Consider the following 24,751-nt stretch of genomic DNA (forward strand, 5'->3'; position numbering starts at 1 on the left):
CTTAACCACCATACTACTAATGGTATTAAATCTAGACCCTTCTGTTCCTTTTTCATGTGCCACCCTGGCCTCAGTGACCCTGGTTTCCAGGACTTAGACTTCATAGGCGAAGTATTTAGTATGTAACCAATTTCAGGGGCATAATAATGGATAACATCTGATGTAGCAAATAAATGTGACTGATGTTTTTCAGAAAAGAAATCCGACTTTAAAAATTAAATTTAGTAGCATAGTGTACAGTCTGAATAATGACTTTTGTTATTGATACCCAGGACACTTGCTATAAATAAACAAAGAAATGAATTAGAATAGGATTATATCATGTACATAATATGTGTCTTACTACAAAAGGAAAACTTGCAGCTAACTCAAGAACTTATTCTTTCCCAGGAATGATTTCTTAGTTATGCCAGGCAGATGTCTGTCATCACAGAATATTCCCTTTATTTATAATTTTTAAAAAGTAGTAAATGATTTTACTATTTTTAAAAAGAATAAATTGTAAATTGTTTCCATATAGCTTTGTGGTTTTTCTTTTGATTTGGTCTTTGCTGCCACATATGAGATTTTCACTCACAACCGCATCATAGAAACAAGTGATCTCATACAATTTCTTAGTTCAGTATTTTTGACACAAACTAGTCATCAAAACAACTAAGTTTATGTATTGCATTGGCCAAAAAGTTTTGGTAGTTACAGGAAAACCCGGATCAACTTTTTGACCAACTCAAGAGATTCTCCTGATCATGGGTTCATTAAGAGATAGTTGAAGAGATTTCATTAAAAAGTGACTTTCTCCTCAGAAAATTAAAACTCTGAGATAGCTGAATTATCTGTAGTATTAACAGTGACAACTTGTTAAACACTTTTCAGAATCAGCTTTATTAAATGATAAAAAGTTCTTAGTAGAACACTGCCCTACTGATAGTGAAAATAAGAAAATCTAAATTTGAAAATCTAAAGAAAATCTAAAGAAAATAAAACTAATTTTGCCAAAAATTAGTTTAGTTGGTCTATGCCATTATTTTTTGACTTAACACCTACTTACTAGCCTCCCAGAAATCTGTATTTCATGGAACATATTTTGGGAAACATATAGCCTTCTCTGAATTATTATATCATTTTTATTTCAATAAAGATTTTAGAGTAGAATTAGCATTTTGAAACTTTATGAAACACCATGCATGCATGCGTGCTAAGTTGCTTCAGTCATGTCTGAGTCTTTGCGACTCTGTGGACTATAGCCCACAAGGCTCCTCTGTCCATGGGATTCTCCAGGCAACAATACTGGAGTGGGTTGTCATGCCCTCCTCCAGGGAATCTTACAGACCCAGGGATTGAACCTGTGACTCCTCCATCTCCTGCACTGGCAGGTGGGTTCTTTACCACTAGTGGCATCTGGGAAGCCTTTGAAACACCATAAGAATGGTAAAAAAAAAAAAAAAAAATAGTGGCCAATCTATAGAACAGTTTACTCTCTTAGATATTTTTTTCCCCAGTCATCAGCCTTCAGTGTTAAAGCATTTAGTCTTATCCCAGCTCCCATGACAAGGAATACCTGGTATAAGGAAGGGGAAACCAGTGAGACTTAAGCCTGTCAAGTGCTATGTCTGTTTTGGTTTTGACCTGTCAAAGTCAGTCAATACAGTGGAGCCCAACACAGATGGCCTTTTAAAGATAAAACACCGAGGAGCAACCAAGTATCAGATCTGGGCAGGGTAACAACTGCGGAGTTCTAGAACAAAGCCCGGCCTCTTACTTTAAAGCAACATTCCCTACAGCTCGGTTCTGCAAGGCCAGGCAAGCATATCTAATTGGTGACGGCGGAATCCCACAACAGCTGTTGATTCATGCAAAGAAGTGACATACTGTAGAGATCAACTTGAAATGCCACGTGGTTGTGGATTATGGAGAAGCAGTGGCAGAAGGCAGGTCTGCTGGGCGGACGAAAGACCCAGTGGTTTCAGCTGAGTGGAGGGAGGCATCCTGAGACAGACACACCACAGCAGCCTTTGGAGGCTAAAGCTGTGGAGACTTTGAGAGATGTGATCTATAAGGACTCACTCATCAGACTTGGCTTTGAATGAAAGAGGTATTATATCCCACATAGGGAGTTGTGACAACCACTTACCCAGAAATGATCAAATCGTGGCAACAGTATTCAAGTTCAGGAAATAATGAGCTCATGTAAAACCCCTGGGGAATTTAAGACAAACTCAATGATAATCTTATATCTTGACATTTCTCCAGGACGCCTGCTTATAATGGGGTCATGGAGTCTTAAGTTCCTCCATTAAAATGGGCAACCCTTAATTCTGCATTGGATGCCAAGGAAGATAGCACATGTTCCACAGGAAAATGCCCACTCCTTCCTGGGCAAGCTTGCTGATAACTGACACTATCAAAGCTTGAGCTGATACAGCAGGAGTAGGTTCTGAGATAAACGGCTTCAGAGTTTTGTAACTGACACCATATGTTTTTGCACAGCCCCCAAACACAAGTAGGCACAATCCATTCCCAATTTGCTCCAGATAAGTCCTGTGCATGTTATGGCTGAGGACTGAATCCCAAGCTATAGTCACAGCAAGGGGGAAAAAAACAACAGCGATTTATAAATTAGGGTGCAGTTAGTCTTCAGAGTTAAGGATGCCCACGATTTTGTAAGCATTGGAATGGGAGATCAGCTGCTTTGAGCCACCAACACCCCATTGTTTCCACTGCTTCGAAGCCCAGCAGCTCCCATCTGCCTGGTGAACTCCAACAGAGTCCCAGTGGTAATTTCTTTTGTAAAACAGCGTCAGTCTTGTTCCTTTGTGCCAACCCTGTGTCCAGAACTATTTTCATTACCACCGTTAAGCGCTTTCTACAGCAATTCTGTGTTTACATATCTGTTTTCTCTGCTAGAGCTCCATGAGGGCAGGGGCTGTGGCTGGCCTGTGGAGATGTTGAACAAATGTCTGTTAAAGGAATCAGTTGAAACAAACAAATGAATAAATGTCATAAGCTATAAACTTCTTTGGAGAACTGAAAACACATGACAAATGAGTACCGATGGCTTTGAAAATCATGTGAAAACTGTATTCCTTGATGATAGGCAATAATAAATATTCATTGTCTACCATGGGAATCAATGTTGTCTTTAGCTAACAATTAATTTTCTAATGTGCTAGTATTCAAAAATAAAAATTATTTGAGTAACAAACCATAAGCTGGAAAGGTATTTGGAGGCTTTTTATTTTTCCACCAGAGGGAATAGATTTGGCCTGAATCATACACACCCTTGCCTAGTCCCCACTTTTGACCAACTGTAAGCATTTAAAGTGCAGCTGGTTTTGTTTAGAGATGCCATCTGTAGCCACGAAAAAAGAGTCTTCCCTGATGAAGAGTTAATTGGTCTAAATGTTTCATAAACATGATCTTCATGTCTTAGTACAGTGTGTTTTGTTTTATCTTGTTTTGTTTTTCAGTCTATGAAGCATGAGCTTGAAGTCAGATAGACCTATGGGTTCCAACTCTAGCTACTCTGCTTGCTAAGGTGTTTGATTTCAGAAAAGCTTCTATGAAACACTACACATCTTTATTTCTTCATCTGTTGAATAAGGAAAATATGCACTTTAAGCCGTTGTAAAGATTCAGTGCAGTGGTGTGTAGGATGTGCCTTCCCCCATGCTTGGCATAACCTTTTTTTTTTTTTTTTTTAAATTTTTTAATTGAAAAAATTTTTTTGGCTTCATGGCATGCAGGATCTTAGTTCCTCAACCAGGCTCAAACCTGTACCCCCTGCACTGGAAGCATGGAGTCTTAACCACTGAACCACCAGGAAAGTCCCTAGGCTCTCTGTTTATTCAATGTAAATGGCATTTCCTTTGATCCTCGCCAGCTCACCAGGAGATTTTTATCTCCTGAAGAGTTAGTCCATAAATAAAGGAGGTATTTCTTTAGCCTGTACACTCTCCTTCCACAATTCCTATAAATTTTTTTTTCATTTATTTTTATTAGTTTTTAAGAGCAAAATACTTGTGGATCAAACTCTATGGGATATCGATGAACGCCAATAAGATGAGGCTACCCAAAGCCATTGCTCTGCTGTATGAAAGAAACGCCAACAAAACTTTGTAAAAGGCTTTGACTGATTAGAATGTTCTTTTTGCCCTTCAAGAAAATTCTAAAATATGGTGATCAAATTACATTAATATTTTCACTTTTAATGTTAATTTTAGAGTTACAGAAAGTTCTTAAATACCCTCACCCAGTTTCCTCTAATATTAACATTTTATATGACAATGGTACTTTGTCAATTCTAAGAAGTTAATATTGGTACAGCATATTTACTCAACCAAATACTTTATATGAATTTCACTAGTTTTTCCAATGATATATATTTTTTTCTGTTCCAAGATTTTTAATTGCCCTTAGCTGTCATTTTTCTTATCTTCTTTAATCTATGACACTTCCACAGTCTTTCCTTATCTTTCATGACTTTGATACTTTAGAATAGTGCAGGTCAGTTATTTTGTAGAATGCCTCTCAATCTTGAATTGTATCATGTTTTCTCCTTACTAGATGAAGCTCAACATTTGTGGCAAGAATACTGCAGAAATGATGTGTTTCTCTTAATCACTTGATGAGGGTAGTGCTCACTGGGTTTCTTCATTGTAAAGTTACATTTTTCCTGTGTAACTACTAACTAAATATCTTAGGGGAATGACCTTTAGTCTGATTAACATGCATTAAAATATAAGACTATGCAAAGGAAGGATTTTCCTGTCATAGCACAATTATTTTTATAGGTATCTCATTTTACATTGTTAGGATATGTTTATACTAAAAAGTATTATTAAATTTTGACCTTATAATATCACAGCAGTTTTGATGCTCAGTTTTGGGTGCATCAACATTTTCTTCTAAACAGAATTTAGCTACATGTAGCATGCTTTGAGCTTAACTGTAGATGTATAGGTTGCTGATTAGTAAGCCTTTAAAAATGCTATTTAGTGCTCCAAAAATACTATTACAGCCTCAAAGGAGGCGGAATTTATAAATTGAGACATGTCATGATAGAATTATTTTGTGACCTAACATATTTCATGTCACTTGGTTTAAGCTCCCCTAGGTTTTAAAGTCTCACAATTCTAAGGATCACTGTATGTGTACCTGTGTGTGCATGTGTAGGTGTGTATAGGTGTAGGTGTCTTTGCATAGAAGTTACCGAGATGAGTGAAGTGCTCCCATGATGTTCAAAATGACTGTAACTATATGTTTTAGTAAAATATTCAGCTGTATTTGCGCCATTCATATTTCCTACCAGAGCTAGGAAAACCACAACATATGGGATCTTAGTTCTCTGACCAGGGATCTAACCTGTGCCCCCTTCACTGGAAACATAGAGTCTTAACCCCTGGACCACCAGGGAAGTCCCAAGAGCTACATTTTTAACAATCACGACCTTATATAATTTATTAGTGGACTATTTATAAGTGGGACAGTCCTTGCTGCAATACTTATAATAGCAGTTATGGTCTCTGTGACTGATCACTGTTTCCTGAGAAGACCTGCTTGCTGCTTTATATGTGGCAAATGTTTGTTATGCTTGGTGTCACATTCTTGATAATACACATCTTTTAAAATATCTCTGTAGCCTACTGCCTATTTTCACTCACAGTAGTATTTCTGCTTCAGTCTACAAATAATTAATTTGCTCCTTTGTAATATGAAATAAGCTTTTCTTTCTGTCATTGTTGTTATTGTTCTGTCATTTCCAAACTGATCCGGCTTCTTCAAAGAGCAAGAGAGTCCATTGTTATACATTCAACTCCAATTCCACATTCTTTGTTCACAAATCAAAAAGAACTGAAGTTCTTCAAATATCCAGACATAAAATCATTCTTCTTTGTTTCATTTGCATTCGCATCTACCCTTCTGGACTCCATCTGGAACCCAAACCAAAAGTGTTGAAAGACCACAACAAAGGCTGCTTCCCTTGGAGTTTCTAGCTCACCGGAAGTGGGAAGCATTAGTCATTTCACAGGCCCCTGTCTCACTAGATTTTCCAGTCCAAATTCTACAAATCCTGGAGACTCAGATGTATTTCTAAATTAAGAATACAGGGTGCCTTTCAGAATGGACTCCAGCAAGCAGGATCACATTGGCCTCATCTGGTCTAGTTTGGAGACCCAAGGGAGCTTCCCTGGTGGCTCAGTGGTAAAGAACCCGCCTGCCGTGCAGGAGATGTGACAGGAGCCATGGGTTCGATCCCTCGATTGGAAAGATCCGCTGGAGGAGGAAAGGGCAACCCACTCCAGTATTCTTGCCTGTAAAAATCCCATTGCCAGAGAAGCCTGGCAGGCTACAGTTCATGGGGTGGAAAAAGAGTTGGACACAATTTAAATGAACAATTTAAGATTAAAAAAAGAGAAAACTGTATATTGCTAGTTGAGGGATTTGTGATGCATGAGAAATATAAAGAAGTGTTTCAAATATTGAGGTCATATTAGTAAATTTAATTAATTGACTAGAGCTAATTCATCTGTTTATAATTTGTTTCCATTTCCTTTGTTCCTGAGTTCATAGGGGACTAAAAATTCTTAGTATAATATACCACCACTTTTCAGCTGATGATTATTTAAGGAAAGAAACACACACAATGACGTTATCTTATATGATAGCTCATTACTACTTGGACTCTAATGTGTTATAAATAAGGCTATGAAGCCCAAAATACAAATAGCAACTCAAGCTTCATACACAATTCGGCTACCCAACACCAAGTTCTGTTATTTTAAAAAACACAATTAAAATTGAAAACTTGAACTCTTAATAAAACAGGATAACATCTACGGCCATACCACCCTGAATGCGCCTGATCTTGTCTAACACAGGATAACATCAAGCACTGAAACATCAATTTTTAAAGCAATGTTGTTAGAGATCCCTTCTGCACAAAGTAGAATGACTTGACTGTCTACTTAGTTTCATTAAAATTTAAAATAAGGCAGTTATATAGGTAAACCTTGTTCACTGCAAATATTTTTGTTAGAACAAACTAAAGTCAAAATATCCCTTACTCCTTCATAAAGATGTTTAATTTTGTACTGTTCTTTAAAAGAGCAGCTGCTTAGTAAAAAAAATTTATAAGTTTTATAAAAGAGGACAGAGCCTAGAGACTTCTCGGATAAGAATCTTTAAACAGAAGAAAGTTAAAGAAACTTCATTCATTGCCATGATCCTAAATTTTGTGTCATTAGAGTGAGCCAAGGATTAAAATCGTGATTCCAAAATAATTTTACTGATCTCTATCTATTTGCTATCTTGTTCTCCAAATACCATACACTTGGAACTTGAATGGCTATAATCCTCACTCAGTTGTAGAATGCTTCATGCTCCTCCTTCTATCTGGAACATGTACTCAATTCCTTTTTAGTTATATTTCCTCTGATAATTATTAACTCTGTGGACACAGGACAGTATTAAATGACTGTGCAGACCCATAGTCCTTCACAACCCTCAGTAGGAACCAAACCTGCCAATATCTTGATTTGGACTTCTAGCTCCCAGAACTGTAAAAGAAACTTCTCTTGTTCAAAGCACCCAGTTTGTAGTACTATACAAGAGCCACAGGAAGCTTATATACCTTCAAAGGAGCTACCAATACTTTTCTGATGTCCTATTCGTTTACTTTGCCGTTTTAAATGTTATTTTCTTTGCTTAAATTTGTATTTTTTAAAAAATAAACATGATTCATACCAAAGGTAAAATCTTCAAAAAAAGTCCATTTTTGCTTCCCCATCTCTAGCCTACCATCCTTAATCTTCCAAGAAAGCCACTGTTCAGTGTTTCAGTGTATCCTTTCGGAATCTATGTATACACAGTCAAGCATATGCACATTTCTAGCACTTTATTTTACTAAATAAGATCAAGATGTATTTAATGTCCTGAAACTTGCTTTATTGCTCTTAATAATATCTGTCTCTCCATACCTTTATTCTGCCTCCTTCTCTTCAGAGAATTAGTGTTTCATCATATGGGGGTATAACTTGTTTCGCCAGTTCCCTGTTGATGGACAGTTAAGGTGTATCAGGTTTTCTGTTATTACGCGAAGTGCTCTAGTAAATTTCCTTGCATGTGAATCTTTGTAAACTTTACCAAGTATATTTGTAGGATTAAATCTTAGCAGTATAATTATATTTGTGAGTTATTTCCAGTTGTCTTCTAAAAAGTAAATAAATCTCCATTAATATGCATTTACATGAGTGCATTCTTTTCTTTATGAAAAACATTTAGTTTTAGGATCACTGTGGTATGTAAAGACGATTTCAGATGGACTATGCTATAATGATTTATCGCTAATGTATACCTCAGCTGATTATAAATATTCATTCAGTGTCTGATACTATGAATCTCACAATAGCTACTATTTTATGGCTGGCTGACTACAACACAAGGTAAGCAGTTGTTAAATTTAGAGACAATGTGAAGATAGAAAATAATTCATCCCCTTGGAACAAGATAGTGAAATTAGCTCATCAGGAACTTTGTGTCTTATGGGAAAAGGAACAAACAGTCTTGATCTGAGAGAGGACTCTGCCTCTCTGGGGGCAGCAACTGTGCCGAGACTGTCAGGTTTGAGGGGTCACGACTAACTTAAAGAAAAATAGCATCATCCCAGGGAAAGGGAATGGGTCCCTCTGGGAAACGCTGGGTGCCACGAGGAATGACTGTATATTTTAAAATTTAGAATGTGGATATTTTTCATTATTTAGTGGAAGAAAGGGAGAACTGTTTGATCTTAATTCTATGGCACCAGAAAGTAGGTAAGGTTTAATGATACCTACCCCGGATGGTTCAGTGGGTAAAGAATGCACCAGCCAATGCAGGAGACACAGGTTTGATCCCTGGGTTGGAAAGATTCTCTGGAGGAGGAAATGGCAACTCACTCCAGTATTCTTGGCTGGAAAATCCCATGGACAGAGGGGCCTGATGGGCTATAGTCCAAACGGTCACAGAGTCAGACATGACTGAGCGACTAAGCTCACACACACCAGATCAAATAGTCCAATTTGATATTGCTCAAAAACAAAGGAAAATCACATTAAAAATGAAACATACTACTAATTCCTTTGTGGCCAAATACTTCTGTAAAATCTAGATGGACTTCCAGAGGAATTGGTAGCAAGAACAGTGGACGTGTATTCATGGGTAGGGCAGAGGGCAAAGCCAAGGGTACCTTAATATCTTCTGTTAGTCACTAAGGCATTTCATGAAAAGTTAAGAAAAAAATTTTAATTATTTATTAAATATATATATATGTGTGTGTGTGTGTGTGTGTATATATATATACACACACACTCTGCATATGTTTGAATGAGAAAATCTGTTAATTATCTTATTACACTATATTGAAAGCTCTGACAGTCCATTCAGGAATTTGTGAAGTCTCCAGAAAAGGGATATACTCTAAAGGTGGAGCTTTCTGGGGTTAATTTTAAGCATCTCTGCTAACTACTGCCTTTTCCATATCTAGACTCAGGGGCTCCAAGCCAGAAGAGCTATTATTCATTTACTTGAATATGCCTAACCTGACCAAATTACTAATCACACCAGTGAAGAAAGAATGATGGATGCTATTGAGTTTTTTCCTTTCAAAAATTGTTTAATTTTTTATTAGTGAGGTTTATCACTTTTAAGATCTAAAGGGATAGTCAATGATTCATGTGGCCTGAGAACAGATTTCATAAATACTTAGAGGAAGAGAGAAGTTTGGCTGCATGTTATATTTCCATGTTGGTTTGACCAAGGTTGTAAGCAGCAGGAGTGGTCACCCTGTCTGGCTCCCACTTACACTATGTTTACTCTGTCATCATAGGCTTGTATGTGGGGTCCTGGGTATTCAGTAAGTGTCAACATTGAACATTCAAAAATATTATCATTCTCTATTGTCAGTCATTTGTTTCAGCAGCTTTGAAGTCAGGTCAGAACATGCTTCTATATTATTACAATAAATTTGTTGTAAGCTGCACTGAAGAGGACAATTAGAACAAATAAGATGGAGATTTCAGTTCAGGATTAAGAAGAAATTTATGATGATGAGCTGGATTATGCTTGAGGTCAGGGACCTGCTTTCACAGCAAGGCATTTTGCAGGTTCTAAGTATTAAATCAATACCTTTCCACTGGAAAGCTATATCCAGAATTGCTCAGAACCACATCATGGATTATCATTCTTCCTCTGAAGAGGATTTTCATATCCTTCAATTCAGATATAGTCTCTTGAAAAGGTTGCCTGTGGCTAAGGTATCTGAAATAGCCCACATCCACTCATCAGAAATTGAGTTTAGTTCCTCACAGGACAAGCCATCAGCGCACCTAACAATCTGATTGATTGATAGACCAATGACATGTCCAGCTTTGACAGAGGAGACCATCTGGGACTTTGGCACCTGTGATCTAAGCTCTTTTTAATGCCCTCCAGATGAGGACTAAGACACTAGCATACACCTGCCCACCCCAGAGACCCCAAACAAGCAATCATCTTTAGGCAAACTTTTACCTAAATCCATATTTTTCAACATTTTTGCATTATTAGTAGACTGAACACAACATTAGCATGAAATACCTGAATTTAGGTGACTGCGTGGCATATTCTCAGTGTGTTTCATTTGGAATATATTATTCTGGAATGAAACAAGGTCTTCAGTTTTTTTCTTAATTATATGCCTGGGAAATCTTCCCATCTTAGTCCATTAGATCTGTCTTTATACATGTTCTTTATGCATTGCATGAGGGTTTCTCTGGAGTAGACTCTAAGAACTCTAACTTTGGGGCTATGGAATCTGTGAATTTTTAAGTTTAGTATAAACTACCTTCTGAAGAAGCTGAACTAATTTGCACTGCTTATCAGCAGTGTATAATAGTAATTATTTCTCCCTGCCCTCCCTAACGTTTGATATACATATTTTTTAAAAACCTGATAGATATATAATGCTATTTTTCTGGCCTTAAATAAAGATCTGGTCTCCACTAAAAACAAATGAATAGATAGGTGAATAAATAGGTATCACACATACATGAACATATATCATTCAACGATGCTTATTCAGACTAAATCTTCTCACATCATTATAAACTTTATGCTATTTTAATTGCTTTATTATAATATAATGAACATTTTAACACAAATCATATTTCTAATTTTAATCAGTTTCCTAAACTTCAACTTCAGTCATGAATTAAAATGAAAATATGTATACTGAATCAAGATTTTATAAAGTCCTTACACTACCCCCATTCCTTTTGTTCCCTGATGATCTTTTGTGTGAGATCCAGGAATCTGAGTTGGTGGTTAAGACATTTAAAAGTGTGAGAGAAGGTGACCAGAAATTGCTCGTTAGAGGCAGAAATACAGAGCAAAGAAGAGGTCAAACCAATTATTTCTCTCCATTACTGAGAATGCATGATATGAAAAGGGGGACAATTAACTCTAACCTTTTACACATTCAGCAAATATTTATCATTGTCTACTGTACACCAGGGATGGGATTTATGTGTGAGTGAAATAATTATCCATTCTCATGGAGTATTCAATCTGGTGGAAAAGGCACAAATAACAAATGCAATTACCAAATGGTGACGATGATGAAGGAAACAAAGGATGTTGACATGGACAAAAGCTGATGTCTAACTGTGCTGCCATTTCAAGAGACCTCAAACACAAGAAGATGCTCTCCATGCAAAATTAGGAAGAAAGCATTCCTAACAGATATTATTGCATTTTTAACCTGACCTTAATCGTGGTAGACTGAGAGAACCCAGTGAGAAGGGTGGCAGTGGAACAAGATGAGGTCGGTTAGATGGACAGAGGACAGCTACAAGTGCCTACAGCTCTGTAGGATAAGCTAAGAGAAAACAACAGAAGGATGATATACTGGAGAAGAGGAGAGATTTCAAAGCCGATGAATTGCCTCTCTGCAATGCATATGGCAGACTACAGAAGGCATTGCTTGGTGCAGAACATGCCTCTTCTCTAATGAATTTCATTGCAGTGAGCTGTTACCTACTTTTATAAATATGTAAAATATTTTAGATAAAATATGCTTATTTGATTCCATGTCTAGCAAATCATAGATCTTAAATAAAACGTGTGTTGAAATGAAATGCATCTGTTAAATTAACATTCTCCCCAAATATTTCCCATTTGTTCTCTCACAGCATCGAATTTTCTCCCCTTGATGTATTGTCCTCTATTATACTATATTTTTCAATGAGTAAACAACACAAAGGTATATTTTTTAAAATAACTGACATCTATTTCTTTAAAGGTTGGCAGAGCAATAACATGACAATCAATGCCAAAATAAAGATTAAATTATCATTAGAATTTATACGAATCCCCTAATGGAAGCAGCTATTAATAGTAAAAACAACTATTGACGAATAAATATCAAGAGAACGGTAAACATGAATTACTCCTTGTTATCCACAAAGGTTACTTGGCAGAGAAAGTCTTATTTTTGAGATTTTATTACTATAATTCAGGTTAATTACTATGACGGCTAACTTTTATCATTTTAATACAGGATTGTGGTTTGCTGATTCAGCCAGAGGAAACCTGTGGGTTACAGCCTATTTCCTCTGACTACATTGAAGCCATTTCACAGCCCGAACTAAAGACTTGTCCATCTGGGGATACAAAAGGTAACTATTACACTGGATATCATTTCTTTTTTAAAAAAAAATCCCTTAATATACATAAATAGTAGATGGTTACTTAAGCTAGTCTTCTAAAAAAAAAATCAAGGTGATATGGTGCTTTTTAATTAGTATGAACTGCCACACATATAATGAATTAAAATGCATTGTTTATGTGAAATATCTTGATTAATCAAATGCTTTTCTTTTCACCTTCTGCTCTGTCCTTAGTTTAATGCATATTCACCATAGATCTCAGTCAAAAAGTCGTAGCATAGAGCCTTCCCTTGAGCCTCTGACTTGTTTTCCCTACTATATATTTTCATAGCACCCAGTGTTTTTCTTCCTTTGTAGCTTCCACAATTATTTAAATGATTGTTGTTCATTGTTGTTCAGTTGCTAAGTCGTGTCTGACTCTTTGCAACCCCATTAAATGATTAAGTATGTAATTGACTTTGATGTCAGTGTTCCCAGGCTGTAAGCTGGATGGGGACAGGGGATCTCAGTTAATCACATGCTACCAATTCACTTAACATTATAATTTCTACAGAGTATGTACAAAATAAGTTGACCTTGTGAACCCAAAGAACTGCAAAGGATAGAGGTTCAGTTTTATATCATTTCTTCAAGTTAAAAAAAAAAATCTTTGGGAGTGGTCACTATTGTCTCCCATATATTGAACATGGTAAAGGCAGGGAAATTGAAATGTCGAATTCAAATTACATGTCCTGGCTATTGTAAACAGTGCTACAGTGAACACTGGGATACAGGAAAGCACCCTAAATGTCCATCAACAGATATAATGGAATATTACTCAGCTATAAAAAGAAACAAAATTGGGTCATTCATAGTGATGTGGATGGACCTAGACTCTATCATATAGAGTGAAGTAAATCAGAAAGAGAAAAACAAATATCATATATGTATGGAACATAGAAAGATGGTACATACGAACCTATTTGCAGGGCAAGAATACAGGCATAGATGTAGAGGATGGGCGTGTGGACACAGAGGGGAAGGGGAGAGACAAATTGCAAGAGTAGCATGGGCATATATACACTGCCATGTGTAAAATAGATAGCTAGCGGGAAGTTGCTATATAACACAGGGAGCTCAGCTCGGAGCTCTGTGATGACCTAGAGAGGCAGGATGAATGGGGTGAGAGGGATGGCCAAGAGGGAGGGGATGTATGTATACATATAGCTCATTCACTTCATTGTACAGCGGAAATTAACACAACATTGTAAAGCAATTATACTCCAACAAAAACGTAAATAAATAGAAAGATCCACTTCTGAACAATTCAAATTGCAATATTCAATTCTGCCTAAACCGAGGGCAGATCTGGAATGAGACACTTTGGAGGCACTGTCCACTTCTCCTGTTTCTTTCCTTCCCCAGCATTCTTCTTTCAGGTTAAGCCAAAACTGGGACTAAAAATACCTCCAAGGCAGTAAGAGGAGCAAAGGGCATCTCCTCTGCGCTTCCTGGTTACGCTCCGGCCTCCAGACCCCAGGTCTCCCTTCATCTAAAAAGTCTGAGAAAACACTCAGGAGCTTTTCTACCCTTGCCATGAACTTCGCACTACAGCTTGAATGGGAAAAGAGTTTCACAAACGGGTGGGACAAATTGCAATTTGGCATGCACGGCTAACAAACGTGGGCATTTCTCAGTTCTGAAACATGTGTCCTAAATAATAAATTACGGACAGTGCGTAGAGAGGGATTTACCCATTATGGTGTGTCAGGTGGTATGATTTATGATTCTCGGCTAAATGAGATATATACTCTTGTATACAAAGGAGACATCCATGTGTCTAGGTATTTTTTTTTAATCAGATGACAATTTATGAGAACCATAAAACAACTTAATTCAATTCCTCCTACTGAACCAAGTCAAAAGTTCTTCAATAAAAAGTTGAAGGTACATTACTGAGATTCCTCAAGAAGTGGCAGTTTCTTCTGTCTGTTAAATTTATAGTAACTTTTGCCAGGCCCCGTACTGAGGCTGTCTCTGTACCTGGTCCTTACAACAGAGGCTGCCATAAAACAGGAGCCTTCTGGGAACTTGAGTAGTTAGGCTTCTTTGAAAAAAAAAACAAATATTGACTCCTCAATCAAGCCCATATTCCTCAACCTGACAATAATCTGACCCATCCTATCTCTCCTAACTCCTCCCAGATTCTGGACCTCATTTCATACTGATAATCAGCTGTAGGACTCCAGCTCTTGTCCATGCTGATCCCTGCTCCTAAAAGTCTTCTTCCCATCTTGATGCCAGCTCTCCTGATGCCACATCCTCTTCTCCAGGAAGTCTTTCCGTACCACCTCACTCCCAGATTTGCTTCTCTCTTATGTGGCTCAGATGGTAAAGAATCTCTGTAGTGAGGGAGACCCGGGCTCGATCCCTGGTTCAGAAAGATGCACTGGAGAAGGGAATGGTTACCCACTCTAGTGTTCTTGCCTGGAGAATTCCATGGACAGAGGAGCCTGGTGGGCTACAGTCCATGGGGTTACAAAGAGTTGGACAGGACTGAGTGACTAACACTTTCACATGCACCCAGAATATCCTAGGCACATATCTCCAAATAGCACTTACCTCATAATGGTTCAGGTGTCTGATTCACATGTTCCTCTCTCTCTAATCAATAGTCTTCAAAGGGGAATAATATAGCCGAGCAAGGGGAGAGAGGTACAAAACAGCACAGGGAAGAAGCCAGTAAAGATGAGAATATATGTACCTTTATTTTTATATAATTATCCTTATTTTATTTTTTATGATGGAAATAATATATACATATGAGTATATGTACCTGTAGCACAGGGTAGGTGTATTAACATGTCAAAGGCTCATCAGTCATAAGTTTGTCCTGAAGGCTGCATGAGATTTCAAGTGTGTCCAGAGCAAAGATTGTACCTTGTTCATCTTTCAGTGTCTAATATATGATTTAAAAATTGTTGCTGAACTAAAACCAAGATTCAAGCTCTCTTCTCTTTCACAGAAGACTGTGAAATCAACCAAGGGTAACCCCTCTACCCTTGAGGTGCTAGAGACCTAAAGATTCAATGTAAATGAGTGAGTTCAGAGATAAGTTTGCAAGGATGGATTTTTTTTTTTTCTTTTTCTCTCTTTTACTCCTGGAGATGATTTAATGGTAGGACTCCCCTCTGTTGAAAGAAGTTGTCACACTAGATGACACTGAAGGATGTTTATTTTGGGTGCTCTAGATTTAGCTTATACGGTCATAGAATGGTCCCCAAACCTTATTTTCACAGCACATTTCCGTTATCTGCCAGAACTGGGTCCATTTTTTTTCTCCTTGAAAAATGTTCTTTCAATAACACCAGCTAATATAATTTTGAGTGATATTTTTGTTAAGTTGAATTTTGAAATAATTTAACTATAACATACAACCTAAGAATAAAATATTTTTCCCAGGAAAGAAAAAATAGTTCTTCTAATTTGTAGACAGAAATTTATATGATCACTGAACAAGAATTACCTTTAAAGAAAATGGTTTAGATTATATTTTATAATATATGAACAGAAACTTTTATGGTATCTTTTTGGAGGGAAATATAGCAACTTATACTTTAATAATTCTAATAATATTGAAAATATAGATTTTTTTCCTTCTTAATTAAAAACTGCCTTGTTTTATAGCATTATAGAGTCAGGAATTAGTGCTATTGTTTATATGATTTTACATCTCACTAAATCACAAAGTTTAACTTCTTTTCTCCGTTATATTACCCAATTCAATACACATAAATGGCTGAAATCTAACTTGCATTAAATATAAAGCTATAATGATAAATTAAATAACTTCTCCCCAAAGGTAGTTTCATTCTTCAGAATGTTATTCACTATGACACATGTCATATTTTATTTCAGAAATCACAGCTTTGATTCATTCATTGTTTAAATATATAGCATAGAATGTATGCCCTCCTTTTTGACAATTTTTGGTGAGCTGGAATCATTTAAAATGTCAAGAAACCCCAGTCCTGCAGATGTTATACAGATGTCTATTTCAAGTAGTGTTACTAACTCACAATAAAAAAGCATTGTTAAGCAATACAAAAATGCAAAGAGTTATGACTATAAATATATGGTAGTATGAACCACTGGGGCTAAGTTTTCAGAGACCCAATCAGGCATCTTTTTTATGTGCATGTGATTTTATGCTCACAAACTAATGGTACCCATATTAGGATCTGTGTGCATGCAATTGGTCACGTTTCTTCAGCCTTAGCAGCAAATGGCCAAAGATCTCAGTTTGTGAAAAATTAGCTGTCAACAAACTTATGGGGGGAGACAGTGTTTGGGCAAAGAGGATACACATGTTGTTAGAAACTCAAGGTTCTGAGGAAAACTGAGCCCTTCAAAGCATTATTAAATAATATATCATTGGCAGAAACACATGTGTGTCCCCAGCATGCCACCCTCTTATGGAAAAAAAAAATCTATTTAAAAACAGTCTCTGAATACATGAACCCACTGAGCAAATTCAGCTTTTAAAAATAAAAATACATGTATTATGACAACCTGTTTGTGGCTTTTCTGCAAGTGCTACCAGAGAGATTGCTGGGGGCCATACTGCATTTTCAACTGATGATTTTGGGCTGCTCTAACCTAACATGACATTGTACAAGAGACAGGGATCGTGACATTGTATAGGAGACAGGGATCAAGACCATCCCCATGGAAAAGAAATGCAAAAAGGCAAAATAGCTGTCTGAGGAGGCCTTACAAATAGCTGTGAAAAGAAAAGAAGCAAAAAGCAAAGGAGAAAAGGAAAGATGTTCCCATTTGAATGCAGAGTTCCAAAGAATAGCCAGGAGAGATAAGAAAGCCTTCCTCAGCGATCGATGCAAAGAAATAGAGGAAAATAACAAAATGGGAAAGACTAGAGATCTCTTCAAGAGAATTAGAGATACCAAGGGAACATTTCAAGCAAAGATGGGTTCGATAAAGGACAGAAATGGTATGGACCTAACAGAAGTAGGAGATATTAAGAAGAGGTGGCAAGAATACACAGAAGAACTGTACAAAAAAGATCTTCACAACCCAGATAATCACAATGGTGTGATCACTCACCTAGAGCCAGACATCCTGGAGTGTAAAGTCAGGTGGGCCTTAGAAAGCATCACTACGAACAAAGCTAGTGGATGTGATGGAATTCCAGTTGAGCTATTTCAATCCTGAAAGATGATGCTGTGAAAGTCATGCACTCAATATGCCAGCAAATTTGGAAAACTCAGCAGTGGCCATAGGACTGGAAAAGGTCAGTTTTCATTCCATTCCCTAAGAAAGGCAATCCCAAAGAATGCTCAAAGTACCGCACAATTGCACTCATCTCACACGCTAGTAAAGTAATGCTCAAAATTCTCCAAACCAGGCTTCAGCAATACATGAACCGTGAACTTCCAGATGTTCAAGCTGGATTTAGAAAAGGCAGAGGAACCAGAGATCAAATTGCCAACATCCACTGGATCATTGAAAAAGCAAGCGAGTTCCAGAAAAACATGTATTTCTGCTTTATTGATTATGCCAAAGCCTTCGACTCTGTGGATCACAATAAACTGTGGAAAATTCTGAAAGAGATGGGAATAGCAGACCACCTGACCTGCCTCTTGAGAAACCTGTATGCAGGTTAGGAAGCAACAGTTAGAACTGAACATGGAACAACAGACTGGTTCTAAATAGGGAAAGGAGTACGTCAAGGCTATATATTGTCACCCTGCTTATTTAACTTCTATGCAGAGTACATCATGAGAAATGTTGGGCTGGAAGAAGCACAAGCTGGAATTGAGATTGCCGGGAGAAATAATAACCTCAGATATGCAGATGACACCACCCTTATGGCAGAAAGTGAAGAGGAACTAAAAAGCCTCTTGATGAAAGTGAAAGAGGAGAGTGAAAAAGTTGGCTTAAAGCTCAACATTCAGAAAACTAAGATCATGGCATCTGGTCTGTCACTTCATGGGAAATAGATGGGGAGATAGTGGAAACAGTGTCAGACTTTATTTTTCGGGGCTCCAAAATCACTGCGGATGGTGATTGCAGCCATGAAATTAAAAGACGCTTACTCCTTGGAAGGAAAGTTATGACCAACCTAGATAGCATATTAAAAAGCAGAGACATTACTTTGCCAACAAAGGTCTGTCTGGTCAAGGCTATATGGTTTTTCCAGTGGTCATGTATGGATGTGAGAGTTGGACTGTGAGGAAAGCTGAGCACCGAAGAATTGATGCTTTTGAACTGTGGTGTTGAAGAAGACTCTTGAGAGTCCCTTGGACTGCAAGGAGGTCCAACCAGTCTTTCCTAAAGGGGATCAGTCCTGGGGTTCATTGGAAGGACTGATGCTGAAGCTGAAACTCCAATACTTTGGCCACCTCATGCGAAGAGTTGACTCATTGGAAAAGACCCTGATGCTGGGAGGGATTGGGGGCAGGAGGAGAAGGGGACGACAGAGGATGAGATGGCTGGATGGCATCACCGACTTGATGGACATGAGTTTGAGTAAACTCCGGGAGTTGGTGATGGACAGGGAGGCCTGGCGTGCTGCGATTCATGGGGTCACGGAGAGTTGTACATGACTGAGCAACTGAACTGAACTGAACTGAACTGAACCTAACGATGAATGGATCAGCACTTTGGAGACTTCAATTCTGGCCCAGCCCTGTCATTGACACTATCCTACTTCCATCATTTAGCATCTTGGGTCTCAGTTATCCTCACTTTAAAAGAAAAGGATGGAAAAGAGGTGATCCCAGGCCCTTTCCTACTGCATCCACAACCCACAAAATCTCTATGAAAAAAAAAAAGACTTTTTCAGAAGGAGATTTTCTTGAGGAATTCTTTGACCAAGGATAAACTGAACGCCATGTCTAAATCAAACTGTATTAGGAGCCAAACAAATATGTGAAGGAAGTGGATTATTGATTACAAACTCTGTATATCAAGGCAAAATCAGAATTAGAATATTCTGAATGAAAACCACAGAAGAATTATAAAAGAGAATTGGATGGAGAAACAAACAACTGGATGGAGAACGGTTTTCATTTTGCCACTCACAACCCAACACTGCTCCCAAATGCTTGGTGTTGTAGCTTTTAGTAGTATTAATACTATGCTCTACATCTCCAATCTTTGGAAACACCTTTCACTGACCAGACCTTCTTTTTCTCCCCAGTATATACAGTCTGTCATGGACAACAGTCACTTCCTCAGTCTCACTACTGTCAGGTCTGTCTCTTCGCTTAAAATCACCCATTATACCTCTCTGAATCTTATCTGTTCACAAATACCTCCTCACATCTTATCTGCTCCCATGGAACCTGCCAGACAACTCTGACCCCCGTGTTGTCTTTATTCTGAATTGCCACGGTTTGCTTAGGGTGAAGTGGGGTGAGGGCAGTCAAATATATTCATCAACATCTAGTATAAAGGCGCTGTGGCAGATGCTACACATCTTTTTCGTATAGAGAAGTAAGTGTAATCATGAAAAGATTAAGTAATTTTTCCAAGATAAACAATGGTCCTCAACCTTGACTGCATATTGGAATCACCCGAAAAGCTTTTAAAACTACATTGATGCCTGAGTTCCACATCCAGTGGTTCTGATGTAATCTGTCTAGGGCCCAGCCTGGGCGTGAGGAATTTTAAAACTTTTCCAGCTGACTTAAAAAAAAATTTGTTTATTTACTTTTGGCTGCGCTGGGTCTTCTTTGCTGCACGGGCTCTTCTCTCGTTGCGGTCAGCGGGGACGACTCTCTCCTTTTTGATATGCTGGCCTCCCATTGCGGTGGCTTCTCTTGTTGCAGGGCACAGGCTCTGGGGCTGCCGGGCTTCTCATGGTTGCAGCTTGTGGGCTCTAGGGCACAGGCTCAATAGTTGTGGCACACAGGCTTAGTTGTACCACGTCAAGTGGGATCTTCCCAGACCAGGGATTGAACCTTTGTCTCCTGAATTGGCAGGCTGATTCCTTACCAGTGAGGCACCAGGGAAGTCCCTCAGATGACTTTAAGGTACTGCCCCGAGGTCCACAGAGCTCCATGGAGGCAGAGCTCAGGTGTGTCTGTCTCCAAAGCCCAGGTTCTTTGAGTTCCCCTCTTTTTACTCAATTATGAATTACCGATTCTTAAGCTTTTGACATGTATAAATAGTAATTTTGTACATGTAAGTTAACCCTTCACCTGATGATGATTTTTGAAGTTTCACATTACAATTAAGAGCATGGACTCTGGGATAGTCTTCAGCTCCAATCCTGTATATTTTAAATCAAGTGCTCGGGGCTGGTGCACTGGGAAGACCCAGAGGAATGGGATAGGGAGGGAGGTGGGAGGGGGGATCAGGATGGGGAACACATGTAAATCTATGGCTGATTCATGTCAATGTATGGCAAAAACCACTACAATATTGTAAAGTAATTAGCCTCCAACTAATAAAAATAAATGGAAAAAACTTTTTAAAAAAATAAAAAAGGGAAAAAAAATTAATATATAGCCGCCTCCTAGTTGAAAGATCTTGGACAAGTTACTTAACCTTTCTGAGCCCCAGTTAATACTGCAATGGGGGTAATAGGGTGGTTTTGAGATTAAATAAATTAGTGTATTTAAGTGCTCAGAGTATCCAACATCTGAGAGGTGCTATAAAAATGTTGACTATTTCTTTTTTTAGTAATATTTAATAACTACTTCTTTTTAGATATCTATTTCATTATCTTATTTTACTAACGAGAATGCCTAATACCTAAGAGGGTAAATATGTCAATAATGTATTAAAATCCTCCTGGATAGAGAGTGATATGTATATAGAGAAATGGAAGGTCATTCAACAGACCTGAAATTTTGGAGATATTACTTAAAGGGGGGACTTTGAATAAGGCAGTTTTCTGGAATTCTCATTAAGTTTAAAAATCAAAGCAAAGAAAAAAATTTATGGTGAAAGGAATAAATAAGTCCACATTGCTTTTGGACTGTCCTGTATTTCAACTTCCTGCTCCTGCTGACACAATTTGCCCCAAAGCAGTTCTGCTGTATGTTTTCTTGTCTTCCTTGGAAGGCATGCTGTTCTCATCTCCTTTCCCTTCTATTTTCTTCTGTCTCTCCCAGTTTCTCTCTCTTAATAGACACATACTTTTTCCCTTTCTGGGATCCACCAGTAAGAGCCATAAACTAGATCTGGTTTCTGTATTTTATTATTTGTAACTATTTCCACCCACACAAACACTCACATACACAATTCTGACATTCCTGAGTCATGAAATGCAAAGTGTATTTTACCATCCCCTGAAAGTAGAAATTCTTCCCTCTAAAATTAATGTCACGGGCTTCCCTGGTGGCTCAACAGTAAGGAATCCGCCTGCAGTGCTAGAGTTGTGGGTTCAGTCCCTGGGTCAAGAAAATTCCCTGGGTCAAGGAAATTCCCTGGAGGAGGGCAGGGCAACCCACTCCAGTATTCTTGCTGAGAAAATCCCATGGACAGAGGAGCCTGGCGGGCTACGGTCCATGGGGTTGCAAAGAGTTGGACACGATTGAAGTGGCTAGTATGCACGCAAAATTAACGTCACACCAGATACTTTTGTTAGCAGAACCACAAATCAAAGCCAGAAGGGATAAATTTGTTTAAAACTTTCCTTTGTAACTCAAAAAGTAGCCGGGAATATTTAGCTCCTCCATATTTTGAAGAAAAACGTGAAGCAGTACCATCAGCGAGATCTTTGGGGTACAGCGGATGTTTGCTGGAGACGTCACGGTGTTCTCCACAGAAAACACAAATAACTGCTCTGTATTTAACATGCTGATTCAGTCTCCATTTCTGAAAAGATGAATGGGAGAAAACAAAAGTTGAAATCCAGGGGCTTCCCTGGTGGCTCAGTGGTAAAGAATCCACCTGCAATGCAGGAGACACAGGTTCGATCCCTGGTCTGGGAAGATCCTACACGCTGCGGAGCAAGTAAGCCCAAGCACCACAACTATTGAGTCTGTGCGCTAGAGCCCAAGAGCTGAAACTACTGAAGCCTGTTCACCCTAGAGCCCTCACTTCACAAGAGAAGCTGCCACAATGGGAAACCCAGGCACCACAACTAGAGAAAAGCCAGCAAAACAAGGAAGCCCCAACACAGCCAAAAATAAAATTATTTTTAAAAATCCAAATTATGTCTTGATATTTTCTAATAAATTATTAATGTGTCCACTCACCCTAAAAGCTGCAACATTTGAATACATGTTACTTTATCCATAAAATAAGAAAGCTCTTACATGCAGCTTTTTAAGGATATTCATTTATCTTATAAACATTGGCCAAAGCTTATGCCTTACTCTGTGCCTGAAGTTAGCTAGTAACAAAGGTGAGTAGGATACGTTATTGTGCTGGGTGCTTTAATTATGCTATCCCATTAAATCCTCATACCAATTGTGTGAGAAAAATAGTACACTCCTAACAGATGAAAAAATTAAGGCAACAGAGCTAGAAAGAAGTGAAGAGATTCACAGCAAAAAGGCCATATATCAAATTAAGACTATTCTTCAAAACAGTAAATTATCAGAATATTAAAAGAACTGTCTTATTATATACTGAAGCTCTTGATAGCAGAGAATATGAATTATTGTTGGATTGGTAACTGAGCATGTGTTAGGCTAGGAAATATGTGTGGCCAACTACATCAGTGTCAGTGACTCCCTATAGACTTCAGTCCTGTGAAAGACCTCATGTACTGTTTGAAAATAAATAGCAATTGAGTAGTACCCAAACACTTTAATTTTTTTATAAGCATGTGTTTTCACAGCACAGAATTCGTACTTGACTTCAGCATGAACTGCGTTATTTCAGAACATGACTACCTGATGTGATTCTGTTTGGTTGGCAGGAAGCCATGCACTGGTTCCCCTGGGTTTATATGAGTGTGGTCTCCTCACTGTGATTTCTGTAATGGTGTGCCATCCATCACTGAATTCTAGACTTTCTTGCAAACTGTAACTTCACCCATAGAAACTGCAGCAAAGAAGTTTTGCTGTCTGTTTCAGGCCAGTGGATCGTGCCTTGCCTTAGTTGTTCAGACAACAGGACCTGTGACTGGAGAGAAGTCACTTGGCAGCCCCACCACTGCCAATACGGTGTCCTGACCAAGCTTCAACTCCAGCAGTGCCTGGGAGGAAGGAAGGTAGGTTCTGGATTCTTCAGGGGAGACTTTTCATTTATGCCGCCTGCAGAACTGAGGACCACACAATTGTATCTCCTAGACCCATGCCTGCTCCTTCAGTCTGCAGAGGACAACTTACTGGATGCAGTTTGACTTTTTGAATGGATGCGTTATCATAGAAGAGCCTTAAGGATTCTTGTTCAAAATGCTCAATTGTTTCATTGTTTCCAAAGAAGTCTACTTGACAGATTGAGGCTATTAAAATCGTGTCCTGTGCTGACCCAGTCCCATGCTGGTTTTCTCAGCACACATGGGTAAGAGCTGGCCACATCAACTGACAGTTGGTGGTTCCGAGCAGCTGGCCTTGTCAACTGCAGTTCTCACAAGACTCTGCAGTTGAAATGGCCATCTGTGGCTCAGACAGGCAGTGGAATGTTTCTGCGTGTAAGACTTCTGCTCCAGCTCACCCCAGGCATGACACTGTTTTCACATGCTAACCTTCCTGATCTTCTCTCACATCCCCGGGCAGGTCTTGCGTGGACCTCGCTAGACTGCTTTTCCTTTAGTGCGGCTTCTAAGCTGGTTTCTTGGACATGTGGTGTCTCCTTGCTAGGCGTGCTCTGACTAGGTAGATTCCAGCAGAGTTCTCGGACGTGCAAACTGGGCGAATAGACTGAGATGCTTGGGTATCGTGAAGTAAGTAATCCTTCTCCAGATTTTAAAGTAGTTTTTAGTTAGATGGACATTTCCTTACAAACTATGTATAAGCTCTCACACACAGGCAAGACTGATTTCAAAAACCAACTTTTTAAAGATGCTCTATGAATCATAAAGAAAAAGAAAGTGTTAGTCACTCAGTTGTGTCTGACTTTGCAACTGTGTGGATTGTAGTACAACTGCATAAACTGTAGCCCACCAG

At 38.4% G+C, this 24,751-nt stretch overlaps 1 protein-coding gene across 1 annotated transcript in view; it reads left to right on the forward strand.

The window, feature by feature from the left end:
• The window catches only part of CPED1 (cadherin like and PC-esterase domain containing 1), a 313,542-nt gene that overhangs the window by 249,168 nt on the left and 39,623 nt on the right, over positions 1 to 24,751 (forward strand). The window contains exons 17-18 of the mRNA XM_043463564.1: positions 12,572 to 12,689; positions 23,717 to 23,853. Of these exons, the coding sequence (XP_043319499.1) occupies positions 12,572 to 12,689; positions 23,717 to 23,853 (255 nt within the window). The remainder of the gene's footprint in view (positions 1 to 12,571; positions 12,690 to 23,716; positions 23,854 to 24,751) is intronic.

The sequence above is a fragment of the Cervus canadensis genome, chromosome 3 (genome assembly GCF_019320065.1).
Source record: "Cervus canadensis isolate Bull #8, Minnesota chromosome 3, ASM1932006v1, whole genome shotgun sequence".
Classification (NCBI taxonomy): domain Eukaryota; kingdom Metazoa; phylum Chordata; class Mammalia; order Artiodactyla; family Cervidae; genus Cervus; species Cervus canadensis.